The 22,261-nt window shown below is 49.8% G+C and overlaps 1 protein-coding gene across 4 annotated transcripts in view; it reads left to right on the top strand.

The window, feature by feature from the left end:
- Positions 1-22,261, top strand: part of ARRB1 (arrestin beta 1) — a 192,346-nt gene that overhangs the window by 42,535 nt on the left and 127,550 nt on the right. For 3 of the 4 annotated variants that reach the window (XM_050938248.1, XM_050938009.1, XM_050938088.1), the window contains exon 2: positions 18,989-19,018. The exons of the other annotated variant lie outside the window; for it this stretch is intronic. In XM_050938248.1, the coding sequence (XP_050794205.1) occupies positions 18,989-19,018 (30 nt within the window). The remainder of the gene's footprint in view (positions 1-18,988; positions 19,019-22,261) is intronic. 4 annotated transcript variants of the gene reach the window in all.

The following is a 22,261-nucleotide window of genomic DNA, read 5'->3' as shown; positions in this document are numbered from 1 at the left end:
TTCAGGTTACTCCTTTCCAGGTGAAAGAGACATTAACCCTTAGCTCTCTGTTTATGACAGCTCCTCTTACTCCCCACCCCAAGTCCTGATTTTTCACACTTGCTATCTGGTCACCCTACCCGCCAACCCTAAAACCTGGAGCTCTCCCGTCTGAGAGCATCTTTCACTCATAGAAAACAGCCGACTGTAGATACTGGGAGCTATGATTGCACTCACTAAGTCTGGATCTTACAGGGCACATGGGAGGGGCATGTGCAGACCCCACTTTGCATGCATTAGCAAGGGAAATCTGGGTTTGAGAGCTGCACCTGCAGGCTGCTTGGCAGATGGTTGGTCATAGGTGCTGTTGGGGCAACAAGTCTCTGACAATGTGGTTTCTCTGCACTGGGACACCCCTGGACAATTTTCGCTTTGACAAGTGGGCATTTTCTGATGGAAAAAAAACATTTCACTGGGAAATGCTCAGCCGCCTCTAAGGGTGGAACTCTCCCCCACGTGGGCACGAGGCTGGATTTAAACCAGAGCCAGTACCCAGAGCCATTCATCTGCTCTCTGCATTGCCTTTTCCACACCTAACTTTATGGTCAAGCCAACACTCTTGTTTCCGTCTGGCCTTTGATTGATTCTTGCATGGAGCTCGCCCTGCTGATGAATTATGCTTGTAGAAGGAGATGGGGTGGTTTTCATTCATCAGCGTTTTTGGAAGTCTGTCGAGCTTATGAATTATAGAGTTACTGGAACTTTTATTTCTTAAAGGGAGTATTGACGAGGGAGAGGAACGAACGGCCAGCATTAGAAGGCCTGAGCTGAACATATAGAAGGGGGGGAGGGTGCTAGCGAAGAGAGTGCTCCTCCAGCCCCAGAGTGCATCTGATTGCAAACAGGAATGTAAGCCAAAAAGGAAGGAGAGACGCTGATGGAACAGGGAAGAGAGAGAAAGCGAGAAGTGTAGTGTTGACAGCAAGTCCCCGGCCCTGGCCTAGGGCTTAGAAGAGCTTGGCTCTGCCGCTGATTCCCTGCGGGACCTTGAGTGAATCCCATAGGCCATTTGTCAAACGTGACTGACAAGGTTGGATGCCTCAGTTGTTAGGCACCCAAGTCACTGGGCACTTTTATGTATGTTGGCTGCAATCGTTCTGTGCCTCAGTTTCCCCTGCATGAAACGGGGCTGACAAGCCTTCCTGTCTTGTTCCCTTTGGCTGGTCAGATTAAGTGTTACCAACTCTCTGTTTCCCCAGGAGCGCTGTGATTCCTGATGGTTTCCCTTCAGTCCCCAGCTCCCGGAGTCACGGAATTATATATGGATTGCAACTTTCATTTCTTAAAAACAGTAAAGGCCATTGCTAGCCTTCCTGGCTGTGGAAGAAAGCCGGGAAAGAGGACATGAGTGCCCCCAACGATCAAAAACCAGAAAGCAACAACCCCTCCCCAGACTGGTTATTTTAAGTCAATCTCAAGCATAACATACTTAGACCGTTATAGCCGCACTGGGATTTTTATTTAAAAGCTATAAATAGGCACAGTTGGATCTAGTACCAAACTGGTACCTCCAATCCATCCCCTTTGAACTCAGATCCGACTCGGATCTTTGCAGCTCAGGCTTAACTCTTAACAACGGCTAGTTTCCGCCCCATGTGATTTACTCAAGTGCTAGATTTTTAACCAGAAAGTCCAGCTGCTGACGTTGTCCAGTTAGCTCTACTAACCGGGTACCCAATGTCCAGTTACTACAAGCGGGGGAGGCAGGAAGGTGCCAGGTCATCACCCACGCCAGTTCCTACTCAGCCGGGGCTGCCTCCTACCTTCATTGGGCGGCTGCAGCTTCCAGCCCTCCCTGGGGGAGGAATGGGAGGGGAAAAGCAGCAAGCGATGGGGGAGAGGGGGGCAGGAAAAAGAGTGGATGTGGGTGAGGCCTCAGGGGAAGAGGCAGGGCAGGGGTTTGGAGGAAAAGGTGGGGCAGGGCTAGGACTTGGGAAATTTCCAGAACTCTTGCCGGAGTGTCCAATTTTTAATATTACCAAGTTGGCAACCCTAACGTGATGTGTGATTCATTGCCCTCCTTTGTGACAATGGGGACTGATGGGACAGGCGGTGAACTAGTGTGGCATTAGTCCTGTACAGCAGGACTGGGTTTCATTAGTTCTGTATGGCTGGACTGGGTGTCAGACACATAGATGAACATAATTTGTTGGGGAAGAGTCAACATGTTTTATGTAAAGAGAAATCATGCCTCACCAATCTACTAGAATTCTTTGAGGGGGTCAAGAAGCACGTGGGCAAGGGGAATACAGGGGATATAGTTGTTGATCACTGATTACTCTCGCCCCTCGCTCCACCGATATGGTCACAAAGTGCCCGTTATCTACCGGGTAATGAGCATTGGGATAGGGCGGAGGCTCGATCACTGGATGTCCTCGGGAGGGGTGACAAGTGCCCTGAAGGTAGCAATGGGGATAACGCAAACAATGAGTCGTGGGGTTAAAATTGAGGGTTTATTGAATGGGTCACAAGTGAGGATGAGGAACAACTTAATACTAGTTACAACTTGGGCCTACAATATAATACTAGAACAAATAATAAAAATACTGCAATTACAAACAGAAGCTGACCCTGGTACCGCTCTAAGTCCCAGTAGTTATTCAGGTCCTTCCAAGGGTTAGTAAAGGTGCTTTTGGTGCTATTATTAAGCATAAATGCAATTACTCGTCTAAGTAAACAAAATGCAATAAGACAGTTAAAGATTGCCGTGAGACTCCGGCCAATCCCCCTTGCATTCAAGGTTTCCTGGTTAGCGGGTTTCCCCTCGCAGGAGCCTTGGGGCGGCTGGAATAGGCTTTCGTCTCCGGCTTACAACACGATTACAGGCTCAGTTAGTTAGCACAATTAGCAGAATTAGCAGCTAGGCATACTTACACACAGAAACCACAAACGTTTCATTACCACCGGCAGACGGGTAGGCTTCTGAGAACACGGAGCAGAGGGAGACTTCGAGTTGATCAGGCTCGGTTACGGGTACAGGTTTCTGCGTTTTCTCCCTGCCCACCGCTTGCATGGTGGGCAATTTATAAGGGTAATGACGTGTTCAGCTTTTTGGCCAGGTTTCTCCTAATTAGGAGATTTACAGATGTCTCGTTACCACCCGCATGGGGGGGGGGCTGTCAGGAACTGACTGACCACAAAATTTGCCTAGCCCCAACGGTTACTTTCGGGGAAATGCTTCTCGCTTGAGAGTACGTGCATGCTCATTTCCTGAACATGGAGGCCAGGGCAAAAGCTACCTAGGGCTATGAGACTAACAATAGTGTGCTTAGATTTTCAGAAAGCCTTCGACAAGGTCCCTCACCAAAGGCTCTTAAGCAAAGTAAGCTGTCATGGGATAAGAAGGAAGGTCCTCTCATGAATTGGTAACAAAGGGTAGGAATAAATGGTCAGTTTTCCGAATGGAAAGAACTAAACAGAGGTGTCCCCCAGGGGTCTGTACTGGGCCCAGTCCTATTCAACATATTCATAAATGATCTGGAAAAGGGGGTAAAGAGTGTGGTGGCAAAAATTGCCGATGATACAAAACTACTCAAGATAGTTAAGTCCCAGGCAGACTGTGAAGAGCTGCAAAAGGATCTCACAAAACTGGGTGAACAGGCAACACAATGGCAGATGAAATTCAATGTTGATAAATACAAAGTAATGCACACTGGAAAACATAATCCTAATTATACATATAAAATGCTGGGGTCTAAATGAGCTGTTACCACTCAAGAGAAAGATCTTGGAGTCACTGTGGATGGTTCTCTGAAAACATCTGTTCAGTGTGCAGCAGCAGTGAAAAAAGCGAACAGAATGTTGGGAATCATTAAGAAAGGGATAGATAATAGGACAGAAAATATCATGGTGCCTCTATATAAATCCCTGGTATGCCCACACCTTGAATACTGTGTGCAGATGTGATCGCGCATCTCAGAAAAGATCTATTGGAATTGGGAAAGGTTCAGAAAAGGGCAACAAAATGATGAGGGGTCTGGAACGGCTTCTGGGTGAGGAGAGATTAATAAGCCTCGGACTTTTCAGCTAGGAAAAGAGACGACTAAGGGGGTATATGATTGAGGTCTGTAAAATCATGACGGGTGCAGAGAAAGTCAATCAAGAAGTGCTATTTACTCCCTCTCATAACACAAGAACTAGGGGTCACTGTAACAGGGTTCACTCACCACTGTGGTGCCCCCTGCTGGCTATCTTGTGAATTAGCTCTGCGTCCTCTTCAGGTGGTGTCTCACCGCCATCATTCCTGTTCTAGGACCCACATCTCTCCAAGGATCGCACAATCCTCTTCAGTGACACAGCCCTCCAGCCGTGCTGCATCCTGTGATCCCCCCTTCCAGGGGACCTGCAGTCCTCTGTTCAGCCATTTCCTTTAATGGTTACTGCAGTGAATTGTCTGGCCCCAGCATCCTCTTTGCCCTTGCCTCAGGGCTTCAGCCTGCGAACTCCGGCAGCCAACCACGAGCTGTCTCTTGCTTCCCTGGTCCCTGCTAGCAGCGCTGCTGTGTCCAGTGTGCTGGCAGTTCTCTCATCCCTCCAGAGACATAGTCCTTCCTCCTTGGGCTCCCAGCAGAGAACTGCCTTCCTTTGCCCTGCAGCTCCCTTTTTATATAGGCCTGCTTGGCCCTGATTGGCTACTCCCTTCAGCCCTTCTCTGATTGGCTGCCTCCTGCGCAGCCTCCCTAGGGCTCTATTAACCCCTTAGAGCCCAGTGTAGGGCAGGTGCCCCATCATAGTCACCAAATGAAATGAACAGGCAGCAGGTGTAAAACAAACAAAGGGAAGTATTTCTTCACACAACGCACAGTCAACCTGTGCAACTCTTTCTAGAGGATGTTGTGAAGGCCAAGACTTTAACAGGGTTCAAAAAAGAACTAGATAAAGTCATGGAGGACAGGTCCATCAATGGCTATTAGCCAGGATGGGCAGGGATGGTGTCCCTGGCCTCTGTTTGCCAGAAGCTGGGAATGGGCGACAGGGGTGGATCACTTGATGGATTCCTGTCATGGTATAATTCCCCACTCTGAACCTTAGCGTCCAAAAGATGGGGTACCAGCATGAATTCCTCTAAGCTCAATTACCAGCTTAGTACTTGTAGCTCTGCCACCAACCAGGAATTCCAGTGCCTGGTACACTCTGGTCCCCCCCAAACCTTGCCCGGGGACCCCCAAGACCCAGACCCTCTGGATCTTAACACAAGGAAAGTAAACCCTTTCCCTCACCGTTGCCTCTACCAGGCTTCCCCTCCCTGGGTTACCCTGGAAGATCACTGTGATTCAAACTCCTTGAATCTCAAAACAGAGAGGAAAATTCACCTTCCCCTCTCTTTCTCTCTCCCCCTCCCAGACTCTCCCTGAGAGAGAAAGTAATCCTAACACAGAGAGAAAATTAACCTTTCTCTCCCCCTTCCCTCCTTTCTCCCCACCAATTCCCTGGTGGATCCAGACCCAGTCCCCTGGGGTCTCACTAGAATAAAAAAACAATCAGGTTCTTAAACAAGAAAAGCTTTTAATTAAAGAAGGAAAAAACAGTAAAAATTATCTTTGTAAATTTAAGATGGAATATGTTACAAGGTCTTTCAGCTATAGACACTGGGAATACCCTCCCAGCCTAAGTATACAAATACAAATTAAAATCCTTTCAGCAAAATACAAATTTGAACTCCTTCCAGCCAAATACACATTTGCAAATAAAGAAAACAAACATAAGCCTAACTCGCTTTGTCTACCTAGTACTTACTATTCTGGACATATAAGAGACTGTTCAGAGAGATTGGAGAGAAACCTGGTTGCACGTCTGGTCACTCTCAGAACCCAGAGAGAACAACAAACAAATTCTAACAGCACACACAAACTTCCCTCCCTCAAGATTTGAAAGTATCCTGTCCCCTGATTGGTCCTCTGGTCAGGTGACAGCCAGGCTCACTGGTCTTGTTAACCTTTTACAGGCAAAAGAGATATGAAGTACTTTCTGTTCTATTAACTCTTACTTATCTGTTTATGACAATTCCCTGTTCTGTTCATTCCCTCTGGCATTGGCCACTGTCAGAAGACAGGATACTGGGCTAGATGGACCTTTGGTCTGACCCAGTATGGCCGTTCTTATATTTAAGCCCCAGGAGAACTGTGTTTGGGAGCCCCACGCTAGTAACTGGAGGACATTAGCCCGCATCACAGACTCATTCCCATAATTCAGAATGATTGGCAGCATCTGATCTGAGCAGCTGGTAACAGGAAAGGCAAAAGGTATTGCAGGTCCAGACTGGGGATCAGTAACAGGACTCTGTTTATGAGTAGGGGTTTGGGGCCTGCAGGTGGAGATGGAGTTGCATTGACAGAACTGGAGTAAGGAGCCCGAGACTGACGTAACATCAACGGAGCTGTATGTGGATCCAGGCCTGTCTGTCTACCAGGAGCCCCTCATCATGCTCTAGTTCAGCAGTGAGGGGTACTGACAGAGCTGTTCGGAGGGCCCAGATCTGCAATGAGAGTGCAGCAGGTTGAGAATAAGGCCTGGCCAAAGGCCCAGAACTGCAGCCAGTGAGGACTGCAGGTCACTGGACATCTCTGTATTTATATTATGCTGTTCAAGAAATTGCAGGTCCTCCTAGAGAGTCTGTGCCTGTCCTTCCTCAGTTTCTCCTCCCAGAATGTACGCGTGCCGGGCGTGTGCGTGCATGGGAATTTTGTCCAGCAGCTGCCTGGCCCTCCAGTGCTACTAAGACTCATTTCATGAGTGCTAAAAATGTATGAAATTCTCCCCATAAAGGAAATAAATAAATCAGCAAGGCGATGAGAGAAGGGGCTGCCTTGCGCTCTGAATCGCATATGCGTTTGATCTATGGAAAATAATGAAAAACTTCAGTTGTAACAGCCCTTGGGGAATAGTCTGAGCCTTGTGCTGGGAATGCAGTGAAATGTATTAACAATAAATAACACATGAAAGCAATAGCCTGGGCCATTTGTTGCTTGTAAAAATTTGTTGCTGAGCTGGATTTGTTCTCGTTTTTCCTGCCCCACTAAGAGGTGCGGAGGTGCTGCACGATCCTGATTGGTTTGCTGACGAGCACCTCTCTTCAGCGACTGGTGGCTGAATATGGCTTAGCTAAGCCTTTGGAGGGAGCAGTGCAGTCGTCTTGAACTCGCCGCAGGGCAAACTTTACAGCATATTGTATCATCCCTTACATTTCATAGGCAATACTTTTCTACACAATGCATGATTAACTTGTGGCACACACACTGCCACTAGACAGCAGGTGGCTGGGTGCTTGGCAGGAGTTAAAACTGGATCGGAAGTTCCCAGTTACATTTGATTGGATAAAAACACAGGTGGAAGGAACGTAAATCCACATGCTTCAGGACATACACCATTCTGTAGCTGATAGTGGTCAGGAAGAAACTTCTCCTAAGAGAAGGTTATTGCAGAATTGTCTGTTTCAGATTTCTTTCACCTCTGTTGGAAGCATTGAAATCAGAGAGACAGGATACTGGGCTAGATGAACTACTGCTCTCTTCCAGTGTGGCATTTCCTATGTCTCCATAAACACAGCTGGCAATTGCAATTGATGATAGAGCTGTGTGAAAGTGCAAAATGTTGACATTCCACCTTGAGGTCTTCCATCTCATTTCTTCATTCCCTTTTGAAGGCCTAAAGTGGTGTGTAGTTTTGTTCTTTTGTATCAAAGCCTGGAGAAAATGTGAATAATCTAGAGTTGGGGGGGATTATTCCTTGCACATCCGTGAAATGATCAGTTCCACTTTTTCTTCTCATGGTGAATTGATCCCGGTTCCTATGAACAGTGCCCAGCACAATGGGGCTCTCGCCTCCAGGAGCTACCCCAATGCACTGGATAAGCCTAGGAATGCACTTTACCTTCACAAGCATTTGCCAAAGAGTTTTTGTGAACACATTTTCAGCCTACGGGTCATTTGCAAACTGCTTGCTTCTCTGAGGTCCGTGACAATTTCTTGTCCAGTAGTCGTGGTGTGTGACTGGTCCTCACAAGAGGTTGTGAGTTGTAGCGAAGAATTTCACAGGAATCAAGGAGGGATTGGCGGTGATATAGGTAATGAGAACATCCAGCATTCTAGCCATTAGTGCTAACAAAAGAATATTGGCACAGAAATCAAACCTCATGTTTCAGGGCTTAAACGAATCTCTGATGATTAGGGATCAGGAGGAGATGTTCATGAGGGGCAAAGTATCCCACAGCTGCTGCTGCAGGTCCTTCCATCTTCCTCTGACATATGGCTTACTGGCCACTGTTGGGACAGGACACGGGACTGGGTGGACTGATGTTCCTTTGAGATGTGCCCATCAGATTTCTTGGGGGAAGAAGGTATCTGAGCCCTTGCTGTGGCCGGCCACCCCACCAGCTGCTGTTCCTTGCTACCTGCCTGCCCCACTAGTCGCAGTTCCTCTCTGCTGGCTGTCCTGCCAGCCATGGTTCCTTGCTACCTGGCCACCTTGCCAGCCACTCATTCTGCTCACCGCCTCGCCAGCTGCTTGTTCTTTGGCTGTCTGTCAGTCACCTTCTGCTGCCACCTGCCTCTCTGCTGTGACCTCTGCACATCAGTCTCTTAGTGGTTTTCAGATCTTTGCTGGCTGGGCAGAAACACTGCCCCATTGTAAGTGATTTCAGCTCTCTTTTGAGCACTTCAGCATAACAAAAGTCTCCTAATGGAGCCTATTTAGCTCTTTCTTTGATCAAACTGGGGACACTTAGGAGGCGTTGACACCACCTGGCTGGGAAACCTGTCCCCCTTCACCCCTTTGACTTTCAAAGAGGGCAGGCATTCAAGCCCCTGGCTTAGCAAGTTCCTTTCAGCTGACGGTGACCCCTCAATTGGGACAAGCTCAGCACAGTTCTGCTCCCCTTTAGTCATACAATGAAGATAACAACATTTCACTCCCCCTGCATTCCATACTAACGTGATTTGTAACCCAAGACCAGCCAAAGCTGATCACTGGAGCTACACAGCTCCTGTCTGCTAGATACCTACGCAGAGTATGTGTGTTCATGTAAATACAGTTTGTTCCTGAAGTCTCTCCCACCTCCCGAACTAGCTGTTAGGGGAGAATTCATTCAGGCCCTGCTTATATCCAGAATTAACTGTTTCCAGGAACAAAGCCATTGTACTGTACATGCCCCCAGAAATCTCAGCCTAGGGTATAGGTCGAGTGTGGTGCTGTTGTGAGGAGGCTCCCAGGCAGTAGGATTGGCTAAACTTGGTTCTTGGGTTGGGTAAACTTTGCAGTGGAGACACCCTCAAAGACCTATGTGAAGTACTGTTTCAAGGCTTGAATTCCCTAAGGGCTGGTCTGCACTGAAAACTTACATCTCTGAAAAGTCCACATCCTGGAGAGATGCAGCTATGCCGATCTAACCCCAGGTGTAGACAGCACTACGTCATCCTAAGAATTCTTCCACCAACCTAGTTATCACCTCTCGGGGAGGTGGATTATGGACAGTGACAGGAGAACCTCTTCCAGCTCTGTAGTGAGCGTCTACACTGAAACACTACAGCAGCACTACTGTAGGGTTCTAAGTGTAGACGCAGTCTTAGACACCTGTATAGTCCTCATCATGCACACAAACGGTCCCACGGAAATCAATGAGCTTGCTGTTCCTCTCACTTACAATGGTGAGGCTCCATTAACTTCAAAGGAGTGACTCCTGATTCACGCCGGTGTAAAGGAGAGCAGAAACAGACGCAACCCGGAAAGACGTCAGCAAGACTTTGCAGCGTCGGCCTCTTAGATCTGCAAGCTGTTAAAAGCTGAAGCTGTGAGGGCACAGAGGAGACATTTGTGCTGAGACGGGGGTCACAGGCACTTACTTGGGTGTGTTTCCAACACTATAGCTTTGTTCTTTCACAAGCACCCTCCCATGATCCCTGTTCAGAGCTGCTGTGGGAATGATACTACGCACACATCCCCCCTTCGTAAGCATCTGGAAGACAATGTTCTTTTGAGAGAACCCAGCAAACTCGCTGCACTTTATGTTAATTGTTTCCCCTGCCTGAAGTGCAGGAGATAATCTTCCAAGATGGCATTACTAGAATTGAAACACAAGCACGGATTATCGAAGGACAAACCATTATTTGCGGCCTAATGCCAGGGGAGAAAGTTAATAGCATTATGAATCTGGAAGCACAAGGAGATGAAGATCTTTTCAGATCTCCTGCTTTCCTGTCTCCCTTTTGGGTGGAGGTGGATGTGTTTGCATGTGTCTCTGTGATCACAGCTGGGAGCTATCCCTGTAGAATATTCCTGGTGGATGGCTGTACAGTTCAGACCTAGTTTTAAGTGGTCAGTTATACCGCTGTCAATCCAGCACTTAGGCTACTGTGTCTCTGGGGCAGAGACCATCTTTGTGCTCTGTGTTTGGAGTTGGAGTCCCTGAGCAGTTGTACCAGTGTAACTATATTTGAGGTACTTCTATGGTTTGCAGGGCTGTAGTGTCTGAGCGCCCCTCAATATTTAATGTATTTATCCTGCCCACCTCTGTGAGCTAGGGCAGCGCTGCTATTCAGGTGGTACAGATGGGTTCCCTGGCACAATGAGACTAAGGCCCACATCTTTAAAGGTATTAAGGTGTCGCTTTGCTAAACGCTGCAATGCCTAACTGACTTAGGACCCTCAGTCTTACCAAAATAAAATGGACTTTAGGCTCCCAAATCAGTTAGACGTTGCGACATTGAGTGGAGAAATATCCAACCCAGGACTCCCTTGTCGTAGTTGAACACCGTAACCCCTGGACCATCCTTCCTGCCACAGAAGAGAACTGAGTTCCTCGTCTACACATAGAAGAGTAGAGCACAAGTTTCTGACAGCCTGGTTTTCAGACTTTCTGGGTGGGCCCAGCTCTCACTGACTTCCGCTGGGCTTGTGAGTACTCCGAGCTTCTGGAAATCAGACCCCAAGCGGCTCTCTTCGGCTGCGTCTTCCCGAGAAAAAAGGTGTGTTCTGAGCTCGCATCAACACCCTAGTGGAGACAAGGCAGTTTGTAGTTCTCACCCGTATTCAAGCTTATGGGGAAACTGAAGCTTTAACTCACCTGCTAATTAGGCCTGGTCTGTACTGCAGGGTTAGGGGTGACATAAGCTGCCTTGCATCGACCAAGCCGTGGAAGTGTCTGCAATTAAATTTTTGACATAAGGGCCTCCATACGCCGATTTACTAATACCACCTCTCCGAGCGTATACACTGCATCACTTACATCGACTGTTACTGGCTGTCAGAAGCCAACCCACAATGCCCCATGCTGACAATACAACCGACATAAGCCCTCCTGGCATGGATGCGCACCGCTGCCAAGTGTGCACCCACACAAGCGATTTTATAACTGTTGTGTACATTAGGTCAATGTAATATTGTAATGTAAACATGACCTTAGTGTGAAAACCACTAATTGCCTGGTCTGCCCGAGACTTTTATCTTGAGTTGAGAACACACTGTTTTTCCCAGTGAAGACAAAGTCTTAGGGTTTATAAGCCCACAGTAACTGGTGCACACTAGCTCCTCTGCACTAACTCCCTGTGTGGACACACTTACTGTGCACTAAGCGTGCATTTGTGCACATTAGCTGAATGCACTTGAGAAGCGTATTAAACTAACCCGCCTGAGGGCACTCACCATGCAGTAGGAGTGTGGACATTGGGAGTTAGTGAGGAGTAGCTAATCTGCTGTGAATGCATACCTTGGCTCACTCCACGCTAACTTCCCCATGTAGACAAGCCTGTGGTTACTGCAATAAAGGAGTCTAGGGGCTCAAACCCTGACTGAATGCTCCTGCAGCTACAGTATTACCTTTCACTCCCACGGATCCCAAAGTGTTTGCTAATGGATTGTACAACTGATGGGCCACATTCAGATCTGGCACAAGCAGCTGAAATGCTCTTCAAGTCAATGGAGTTTCTCCAGATCTGAATTTGACCTTGTGTGCATGTATATACGTAAAAGCAGCAAAGAATCCTGTGGCACCTTATAGACTAAAAGACTTTTTGGAGCATGAGCTTTCGTGGGTGAATACCCACTTTGTCAGATGCATGTAGTGGAAATTTCCAGGGGCAGGTATATGCAAGCAAGCTAGAGATAATGGGGTTAGTTCAGTCAGGGAGGATGAGGCCCTGTTCTAACAGTTGAAGTGTGAAAACCAAGGGAGGAGAAACTGATTTTGTAGTTGGCAAGCCATTCACAGTCTTTGTTTAATCCTGTGTATATGTATGTAGTGATCCGGTGTGGCACCCCTCCTGGCCAGAGGAGGAAGAGCCCAGCCAGAGGCCAGAATGGGTGGAGCTACGGAGCTCTGAGCCCACCCCTCAGAGGGTCAGGCGGTGACCCGGAACTATAAAAGCCGGTCCTCAGAGCTCAGTAAGGCCCCAGCAGCCGGAGAGACCAGACGTCCCTCAGGGAGCTCAAGACTGGGAACCCCCTTTGACCCAGGGCAGCCGCCCCGGCTGGCCTGAGCTCCCCCACGCCCGCTACCCGGAGGAGCTGCCAGAGCTACCCTTGGCCGACTTTCCGGAGGAGTTGCCGGACCTGCCACCCAGCCCCGGCAGCGACGAGCCCATGCTCCTGGACCCCGCCGTCAGGACCCAGATAGACCCCGAGGGGGAGTACAGAAATGGCCAGGGGGCAGCCGACCCCAGTCTGGCTGCAGCACTACCAGAGCCTATGTCAGTGTGTTGCGGCCAGGATCCCCACTGACTCCAGCGGATCTTCAGCCGCTGCTAGAGGCCCCGGGCCGGGACGCAGTGGAGTGGGAGGGCCTGCATCCCCCCTGCCACCCAGCTCCTGCGTGGCAGACTCCCCCTCCCCCTGGCCTAGGGAGGCCAAAGCCTATTAGAACTGCTAGTGTTGCTCAGCCCTGCCCAAGGGCCTGAGCTACTGACTCAGCGTTTGTTGCCTTGCCCTAACCGAGGGCCAGGGCCGAACGGGTTGTGTTGCTCAGCCCTGCCCTGGGCCTGAGCCCCCTTGCCCCGTGGAGCAGGCAATTGCCACGAGGACCGCGGACTATTTCCCCGGACCCACCGGGGTTTAGTGAGCCGGTGTGGCTCCCCTCCCCTCCCCCGGAGAGGGTCGAGCCCCGGCCGTACTCGTTCACAATATATAGATATCATTTTGTCGTTCCACTGAAATGCAGCCGTCGCTTGGGTGGAACGCAGTAGCTATTGAACAGCGCACAGTAACAGTAACAGTCGCTCAGATGAAGACTATTGTGTCCGATTAATCACTCCATTCCTGTAGCATCTGCCATTCAATCTGAACCTTCCATCAACCTGGTGTAGGAGTTGCTGTCAGTATCCCTCTTTTACTAGTGGAAAAACTGAGGCAAAACTGAGGCACAGAGCAGTTATGGGACTTCCTAGTGATTTCTAAACCCAGGTCTCCTAACCCCTCCCCTGCCCTCAGAGCCCTGTGCCTTAAATTCTGTGCAGCCAGCACCGTCTCTCATTGCACATCCCTTCCAGGCAATTTCATGTTAAAAAGCAAGAGTGACTGGTCAGCTGGTCACATGCTTTCGAAAGCCACCTGGTGTGTGTCGCCATATGCAAGATGCAGCTTTGGGGCAGGCATTTGTTCCATTAGCAAGAGCAGCAAATCTTCACTGTGCTGCAAAGATCTTTCCAGTTAGTTTTCCAACAACCAGGGGATTAAGAAGGTGAAAGCTGGGTGCTGCCTCACAGATGGATGCTCCCAGTAAGGCGGGCGTATGCTGCCTAATGCGCAGCTGCTCTCACTGAGCCTCTTTCCCCAGGTGGCTGGGTTAGGAGAGGAGGCTGTTGACTCGGGGAACCCCCCAATTAGCAGCATGTCACGCGGATAGTCACTGGAGACAGCAGCTTGAGGCCAAACCCCAGCTCCACTGTTCTGGCAGTGCAGTGCAAGCCTGGCCCCAGTGCAGGAGAATCCTTGGGTAATGCACAGGTAGCTCCTGTCTTACTGGTCCTCACTGCTGGAACAGAGGTGCGGCTGAGAGAAGGGTGGGGGCATGTCCAGCCCCATACTCTGGTGATCTCCAGCTGCCAAAACCCCTGGGCAGCCAGACTGGCCCCAGGATTGGGAGGGTGTGAAAGTGGCTTATTGGCATTAATGGTCCCCACCCCTCTGCCCTAGAGGTGGAACATTCTGGCCGAGGGCCTAGGCTGGCAAGGTGCGCCATTAGTGGGCGTTAAGGAGGCTCGGGATTCCCCTGGAGAGGTTGGCAGCTGCTGGGGCTGGGCTCCCAGCTGAGACACATTGGCTGGGGCAACATATGGGACATTCACCCTGCTGCTACCCACCATGCGTTCTCTCTCCACTCCGCAGAGCTCTTGCTCTGGCACTTTTCACCAACCATCCACAGACACAAAATGTCCCGAATCCCTCACTGCTTGCACCATGGCCCCGTATCCCGTTGGCAAGGGGTTTTCTGCTGCGCCAGACAAGACCTAAGGGCTGTTGTAATAGAAAAGAAAAGCGGACCGGAGCAAAGTGCATGTTCTCATCAAAGTCAGAAATACACAGGTGCTCGTGGTGAGCTGCTCAGGACAGATCGACGATGATCAAGACGTGCTCGTCATTGCTTTGACTCAGGGACCGGTTGGGTCGACTATCCTACAGCACAGAACTGGTAGCAGCCACGGAGGGTCCATGATGGAGCAGTGTTGAAGGTGAAGTCCATATGAAAAGGGTTTTTTTTTTAGTCCTGACCTTATTGCCTGCTTCCTGGGAGGGAGTTGCTGAGGCACGCAAGTGTGAGCCCTCCTGTCTCAAGTGATTTCTCTGGCCATTTTGTCCCATGTGTGTTTAATCACACTCTGCACCACTCATTCGGCGCTTGATGCAAGCAAAGCCTTCCCCCGTCTTAGCTAAATAACACTTCCTGTGATGGGAGGGGAGTTGTAAAATTATCCCTGTTTGACAGATGTGGGAAAGCAAGGCAGAGCAGTTCAGCGTCTGCCTCAGGTCAGAGATATGAGTCATCGTCAGAGGCTGGATCCTGGCTCCCAGACCTGTGCTCGGCCCAGCTGGTCACATTCCCCTCCTCTCCTCACCCCTCTGTTAACGCTTTCCTCTCTATCTCACAGGCCTCCTAGCATGCAGCACCCGAACAGAGCAGGCTTGTAACAGCCTTCCACGTGTTGGCCTGGGGGAGGAAATCTTATCAGAGCCGGATCTGTAACAGCCTCCCATGTGCCTTCCACGTGGCACAGATCCCTTCATCCATCTCTCTTCCCCTTGTCCTCCTCACCTGGCTGCTTCTCATCCTGGCCGGCTTCCCCAGTGGAGGAGAGTGTCTCTAGGACTTGGGAAGGCCTAACAGGAGGAGGCCGTTCCCAGGAGCTGATAACTCCTGGCTGTCACTGGTGTCTCTGTGCAGACAAGTCAGAAGGCATGGGGCGAAGGAGGGAATTCTGGGAAAAGTGAGTTGACGTCTGGAGGAAGAATGGGAAGCTCTGTCAAGCAGGGGGATACAGCCCAGGGCAGCATGCGGATGGAGGGGTGGAGGCAGGCTATGAAGTGGGCTGAGAGTTATGAGACTTGGAGAGTATTGCAGTAGCTTCAGCCATGATCAGCTTATTTGTACTTAGTGCTGGCAAACACCTAGGGAGAGACAGTCCTTTCCCCAAGGGCCTTCCAGTCTAAATAGACAAGACAAAGGGCGTGGGGGAAACTGAGGCACAGAACGGGGACGTGACTTGCCCAAGGTCACCCAGCAGGTTAATGACTGTAGCAGGAATGAAACCCAGGTCTCCTGACTCTCTGTGCCTTACACACTGGCCCACACTGCTCTGCAAAACCGCCCACCGCTTTAGTTCCTTTCGGGCCCAGTAGAACCTTTCCATTTGATGGTTCTTCAGTGTCCTATGGAAAAGACATTGAGCTCTGCCTGGTTCCCGAAGGCCAAGTGTTCCCACGGCAGCAGCCGGCCCCGGCAGGCTCAGTGCCGAGATTTGTTCTGGTTCACTGGCAGCCGAGAAATGCAAGTAAAGATGGAAAAACAAAGTGAGTAATTTTTCACCCTGTCAGCTCCAGTCTGAATGAGGCTGGAGACCGATCTCACCCGCACCCACCGAGAGGTCCCGCCAGGTCAGCACTGAGCCCGTTGGCAGGGGCCGATATGGGAGAAGTGCAGGTTGCACAGTGGAGCTTGAAGGCAGAAAGCTCAGATCTCCAGGGCTGTGGATCCAGCACCTTTCTCCAGCCAGAAATTTACACTGGGCCTGATCAAAGCCCATTGAAGTCAATGGGGAATCATTCCGGGCTCTTAAAGGGAACAACGCTGCAGCTGTTTCTGGACCCATCCGCTGTTGCATGCTAATATTCCCCTGAGCTCATCAACCCCAGTGTGTATTTGAAGTAACCAGACTGACATCAGTGTCCGAGAGATCGTATCTGGCCAGGGGATAGCACTGGGAATCTGGGATGCTCTCTAATTTCAGAGTGTGCGCTGCCTGCTCTTTGGTCGCCAACCATCATTAAGTCATTCAGTTGTTTTCTGAACAATGGCCAGGCTCTTTTGAAATGCACTGTGTGTGTGTCCGTGCGTGCGTGGATCTAGGAACGAATTTCCATGGCTGGTTTACGCAGCCTGAAGTCGATGCTGCCTCCTGGATCGTCACGTCATTGTGCCGCATCCCGCCCTTCCTCTCGCTGGCTGTCGCATCCGAAAGGAGCGGAGAGGGTGTATTTCAACGGCTGTCGTCTTCTTCCTTTGATTGTTTCCTCTTAGTTCTCGCTAGCACTGGTTCATACAAAAATACCCTTTCCTGGCATTTGTGTGGCCGATGGTTCCATAGATCCCTCTGCTGGCTTTTCTTTCTCTCGTCTTCCCTTTTTCCTTGCTACGTGTTCACGTTAACTCGAGATGCCATTATCAGGAAGCTTTTTGAATAGCAAGTTGCTCCTAAGCAGTAGAAATGTCTCCGTTTTGCTGTGCTGTGTCAATGAAGCTCTGTCTGCATAATGAGCACCAAGATTATCTGCGGGGGAGGAGGGGAGATGTCCCTGTTCCTATTGAAGTCGGTGGTAAACTGCTCCCAACTTCATTCAGTGAGTGCAGCACTGGGAGGTTTGCTACCCAGGCTTATATGGCCCCTGGTAGCTCTGCTGAATGCCAATGTAGGTGCAATTGTGATCTTTTCTGATGAGGACCTCTTCTACGGGACCGGGGTGCAGGCAGTCTGGCCTAACGGTCACAGCTGGGCTGGGGTAGGCGGTGAGCAGCGGTCAGAGAAATCACTAGAGGCAGGTTCAGAGTCGGGCTGGGTTCAGAAATGAGAGATCAGAGATAGTCCCAGGCTGGAGTCACTGTCGGAGACTGGCAATCGGGAGACAAGGTGAAGTCTGCAGTCACAGCAGGCCAGAAGTCTATGTGTGCCAAGGTTCTTTCCCCATTCTGAACTCTAGGATACAGATGTGGGGACCCGCATGAGAACCTCTAAGCTTAACTAACCAGCTTAGATCTGGTTTTGCTGGCACCACCCAAATTATTTATGAGTCATTTGGGAAAGTCTGTCTTCCTCCCTCCTAAAATATTTCCCTCCCAAGTACTATAACCCTTCTCTGGGTAGCCTTGGGAGACTTCTCCACCAAGTCCCTGGTGAACACCGATCCAACCCCCCTGAATCTTAAAACAAGGAAAAATCAATCAGGTTCTTAAAAAGAAGGCTTTTAATTAAAGAAAGAAAGGTAAAATCATCTCTATAAAATCAGGATGGAAAATAACTTTACAGGGTAATCAGATTCATGTAGCCCAGAGGAACCCCCTCTAGCCTTAGGTTCAAAGTTACAGCAAACAGTGGTAAATCCTTTAGCAAAAGGAACATTTACAAGTTGAGAAAACAAAGATAAACCTAACATGCCTTGCCTGGCTGTTACTTACAAGTTTGGAATATGAGAGACTGGTTCAGAAAGATTTGGAGAGCCTGGACTGATGTTCAGTCCCTCTTATTCCCAAGAGCGAACAATCCCTAAAACAGAGCACACAAACAAAAGCCTTCCCCCACCAAGATTTGAAAGTATCTTGTCTCCTTATTAGTCTTTGGGTCAGGTGTCATCCAGGTTACTTGAGCTTCTTAACCCTTTACAGGTAAAAGGATTTTGGTGTCTCTGGCCAGGAGGGATTTTATAGTATTATACTCAGGAGGGTTGTTACCCTTCCCTTTATAGTTATGACAGTGTGATTGCCCAGATACCTTCCTGGGGTTAACTAGTGTGTTTGGGCAGTCAGAGGGCTGCAGGTGCTCTCACTATGGGTCCTTCGAGAGATGCTTCCTGCAGCGCCCACTCTTCACAGGGCTCCCTGGCTGCGGCTCTCCCTTGCCCTCGCAGGTACCATGGGACCATCAGCTGTCCCAGGCTGTGCAGATCTTTACACCCCTCCCCACTGGGAACGGGGGCCGGGCAGCTCCTTTCGTACAAGTCGGTGAACAGTTGCCCTGTCCTATAGCAATGGCTTGTCCGCTCCTGGAGCTGAGCTGGGACTTGAGGGGAAAGCCTCTGCAGCCTGTTACAAGAGCTGCTCAGAGGCCTGGCCGCTCCAGGCTAGCATTGAGTGGGTTCCAAGGAAGAAGACGGGTCGTGTGGTTTAGGCACTGGATGGAAAGGAGGGTCCAATTCCCAGCTGTGTCTCAGACTTTCTGTGGGTACCTCAGGCCAGTTCCGTGTGCTCTCTGTGCCTCAGTTTCCCTGTTTGTAAATGTGGCCGCTGTCCTTCCTTGTCTCTGGAGGGTCTGTCAGCATAACCCAGCTGCTCAGATGTGGGGTTGGGGATGGGCATGGAGAGAGCCTATTATTCTCCGGTGATTGCTTTTACGTGTCTTTGTACATTGCCTCTTGGATCCGTGGCGCATTCGGAGTCCCAATGGCATGGGTCAGTGTGATTGATGGGGAATTGTCTGACCTTTTACTAATCCTTGTTTGGAGAGGTTTTGACCATGCTGTTTTCTGCCTTGCTTCTCAGTGGTAACGAGATGGCAGCCTACAAGTACAGGTACCGGCTTTCCTACCCGCGGGTCTGCATGCCTCACGGAATGCTGCATTTCGCCCCCTGACATCACGCCCCTGGCCAACGGGGGCTGGGCCATTTGCTTTTTAACCCATTCAGTGCCGCACCTCCTCCCGCTGCTGAGCTGCCTCTCAGAGAGCTGGATTGTGCCTGATACATTGGCAGCACAGCCAGTGTGTTACCTGAGCATACCTGGTCTATTTAGTACCACTGCAGGTGTGTTCTACCAGCACACACTTAGCGCATTCCATTGCACTGCAGGTATATTCTAACTGAGCATACCTGGTCATATTTTGCAGTGCTTTGCCTGGTCTATTCAGCAGCAAAGCTTTTAATTGCATCGTAAATATCTGACTGATAGTCTGGGGTTTATTCTGACACTGGGTGGCCTTTTTGCCAGCACGACGCAATTCTCGAGCTCGAGCTCCCCTTCGTGATCCCACCGTGCACTTCATTAGTTTCCGTCTGTAAAGGGCTTAGGCTGCAAACAGAAAATCCCGTCTGTCGAAAGGGCCCGCCGTGCGCTTTCTGCCCAGCAAAGCCGCGGTGAAGGGTGCGTGTTTCTGCAAGGCCCAGGGAACGTACTGCCACTGCTGGAGCAAAATAACAGGGTGACACGTGGCTCCAGTGCTCTTACTGCAGGACTGCATTTGACAGTAGGAGGAAGCTTGATGGATCCAACTGGGACACTGCAAGCATAGGCTTTTTCACTCCTGCAGAGGTCATAGTGTCCCGGCAGAGTCCCCAGTGCTTGGCTGAGATGGCTGGTCTGGAGCAGTGGGTAGCGCAAACCATAAAGTGAAATGCAAAGGAAAACAGACCCTTTCAGAACTGTGGCTAAGGTTACCAGGCATCCGGTTTTCCACCGGCTGGCGGTTTCAGTCGGCACTGCTAACTGGGCCGTTAAAAGTCCATTTGGTAGCACAGCAGGGTCCTGGGGCTAAGGCTGGCTCCCAGCCTGCCCTGACTCCATGCGGCTCCCAGAAGTGGTCACCAGGTCCTTGTGTCCCCTAAGTGCATGGGCAGCTAGGGAGGCTCTGCACGCTGCCCCTGCCCCAGTGCCAGTTCTGCAGCTCCCATTGGCTGGGAACCACAATCAATGAGAGCTGAGGGGGCAGCACTTGCAGGCGTGAGGGCAGCGCATGGATCCTTTCTGGCCACCCATGCACCTAGGGGCTGCTAGGACCTGGCAGCCACTTTCTGGGCAATAAAATGGCAGATGAATTTAAATGTGGATAAAAAAAGATCTATTGGAACTGAAAAAGGTACAGAGAAGGGCAGTAAAAATGATGAGGAGTATGGAACGGTTTCCGTGTGAGAAGAAATTAATAAGACTGGGACTATTCAGCGTGGAAAAGAGATGACTAATGGGGGGATATGAGAGAGGTCTATAAAATCGTGACGTGCGGAGAAAGTGAATAAGGAAATGTTATTCTTTCCCATAACACAAGAACTAGGGGTCACCAAATGACATTAATAGGCAGTAGGTGTGACACAAACAAACGGAAGTATTTCTTCACTCATTGCAGTCATTCTGTGGAACTCATTGCCAGGGGACTTTGTGAAGCCCAAAACTGTAAGTAGGTTAAAAAAAATAATCAGATAAGTTCATGGAGGCTAGGTCCATCAATGGCTATTAGCCAGGATGATCAGGGATGCAAACAGATGCTCTGAGTGTCCCTCGCCTCTGACTGCCGGAAGCTTGGAGTGGACGACAGGAGATGGATCACTCAAGGATTGCCTGTTCTCTTCATTCCCTCTGAAGCACCTGGCACTGGCTACTGTTGGAAGACAGGATACCAGACTAGATGGACCATTGGTCTGACCAAGTATGGCCACTCTTATGGTCATATGATTCAGATGAAATAGCATAACAAATTTGCAGTCACCTAGGACATCATGGTCATCAGTATACTGGACACCATAATGACTCAGAGTTTAGCAACAGATGTTGGGCTAGAAAGCAGGCCTTCCTGTTCCAGAAAGCTCAAGCTCCTGCCACGTGAGCTAAAGGAGAATCTCCTAGCACTATAGGGCCAATAGCACACAGCTGGACAAGAGAAGGCTGTGGGTGACACATGTATTAACCAGTTTATTGAGACAACCAAGGGTCTGAGCAGTGAAATGACCTACCCAGGGCCACACATTGAGGCATTGTCAGAGAGGAGGTCAGACCCCGCGGCTGGCACATGTGTGCCTTAGCTAGCACACGGAATGTGAACAACCATTAGGGAAACTGGCAACTCTGTCTGGCCGTGCAAGGCCAGCTGTGGAAGCGTGTGGAACTGTTGTTGTCTGAGGAGTTAGGGTTGAATTTGACTTGATCACAGATTGACCCAACGGACTCAGAGGCAGAAAAGGGTGTCATATACTCAGTCCACTCTCTGGCCAGCGTGGCACTGTCTCTAATTCTCCACTGCCTTTGTCCATTCTTCCCTTGGGAGACTATTCCACTGCTGAAAAGAGTGCACAAAGTCATCATGTCCAGTCCCCTGCACTGAGGCAGGACCGAGTAAACCTACATTACCCCTGTCAGGTGTCTGTCTGACCTGTTCAGCCTAGACCTTTAAATTATGCTCTGTTGAACCCCCTACACGATTCCTTTCACTCCTTGATATTCACTCGTCTCATCCTTAGAGACTCATAATCGTATGTCCTTTCGTCACCAATTTGCACAGCCTAGCCAGTGTGGCCTGGGAACAGTGCTCTGGCCTAGACTCAGGAGATTTGGCATCTATTCCTGGTTCTGGCCTGACTGGTGCACTTGAGCAAGTCACTTCCCTACTTTGTGCCTCAGTTTCCCCATCTGTAAAATAGTGATAGTGACCTCCTTAGAAAGCACTTTGAGAGCCACGGATGAAAAGTGTAGTTATATAAGAGCTGGAGAGTTGTTATTATTATCATCATCATCACCACCACCACCCATTTTGGCCTTCTAATATTCCTTCGCACAACCCAGCCCCTCCAGGTTATGGCACAACTCATGCACAAAGTGATGGTGAGGAAAACCAAACCAGCAAAGGGATTTTGCAGGAGCGAAAACGATGGTAGTGATTTCCTGTTCTGGGGAAGACTTAGGCTGCCCAGCTGGATTTATTTCTCAGCCACTCGACCGCATAGCCAGAGAGAGGCCAATTAGCAAAAAAATAACCTGAGTTAATTTCTGCTCCCATTTTACGTAGCCTCGGGTCTTACATGGAAACTATTCGAGGGCCTGTCAGTGGCTAT

The sequence above is a fragment of the Gopherus flavomarginatus genome, chromosome 1, assembly GCF_025201925.1.
Source record: "Gopherus flavomarginatus isolate rGopFla2 chromosome 1, rGopFla2.mat.asm, whole genome shotgun sequence".
NCBI classification, from domain to species: domain Eukaryota; kingdom Metazoa; phylum Chordata; order Testudines; family Testudinidae; genus Gopherus; species Gopherus flavomarginatus.
This window is presented reverse-complemented; position numbering and strand designations above follow the sequence as displayed.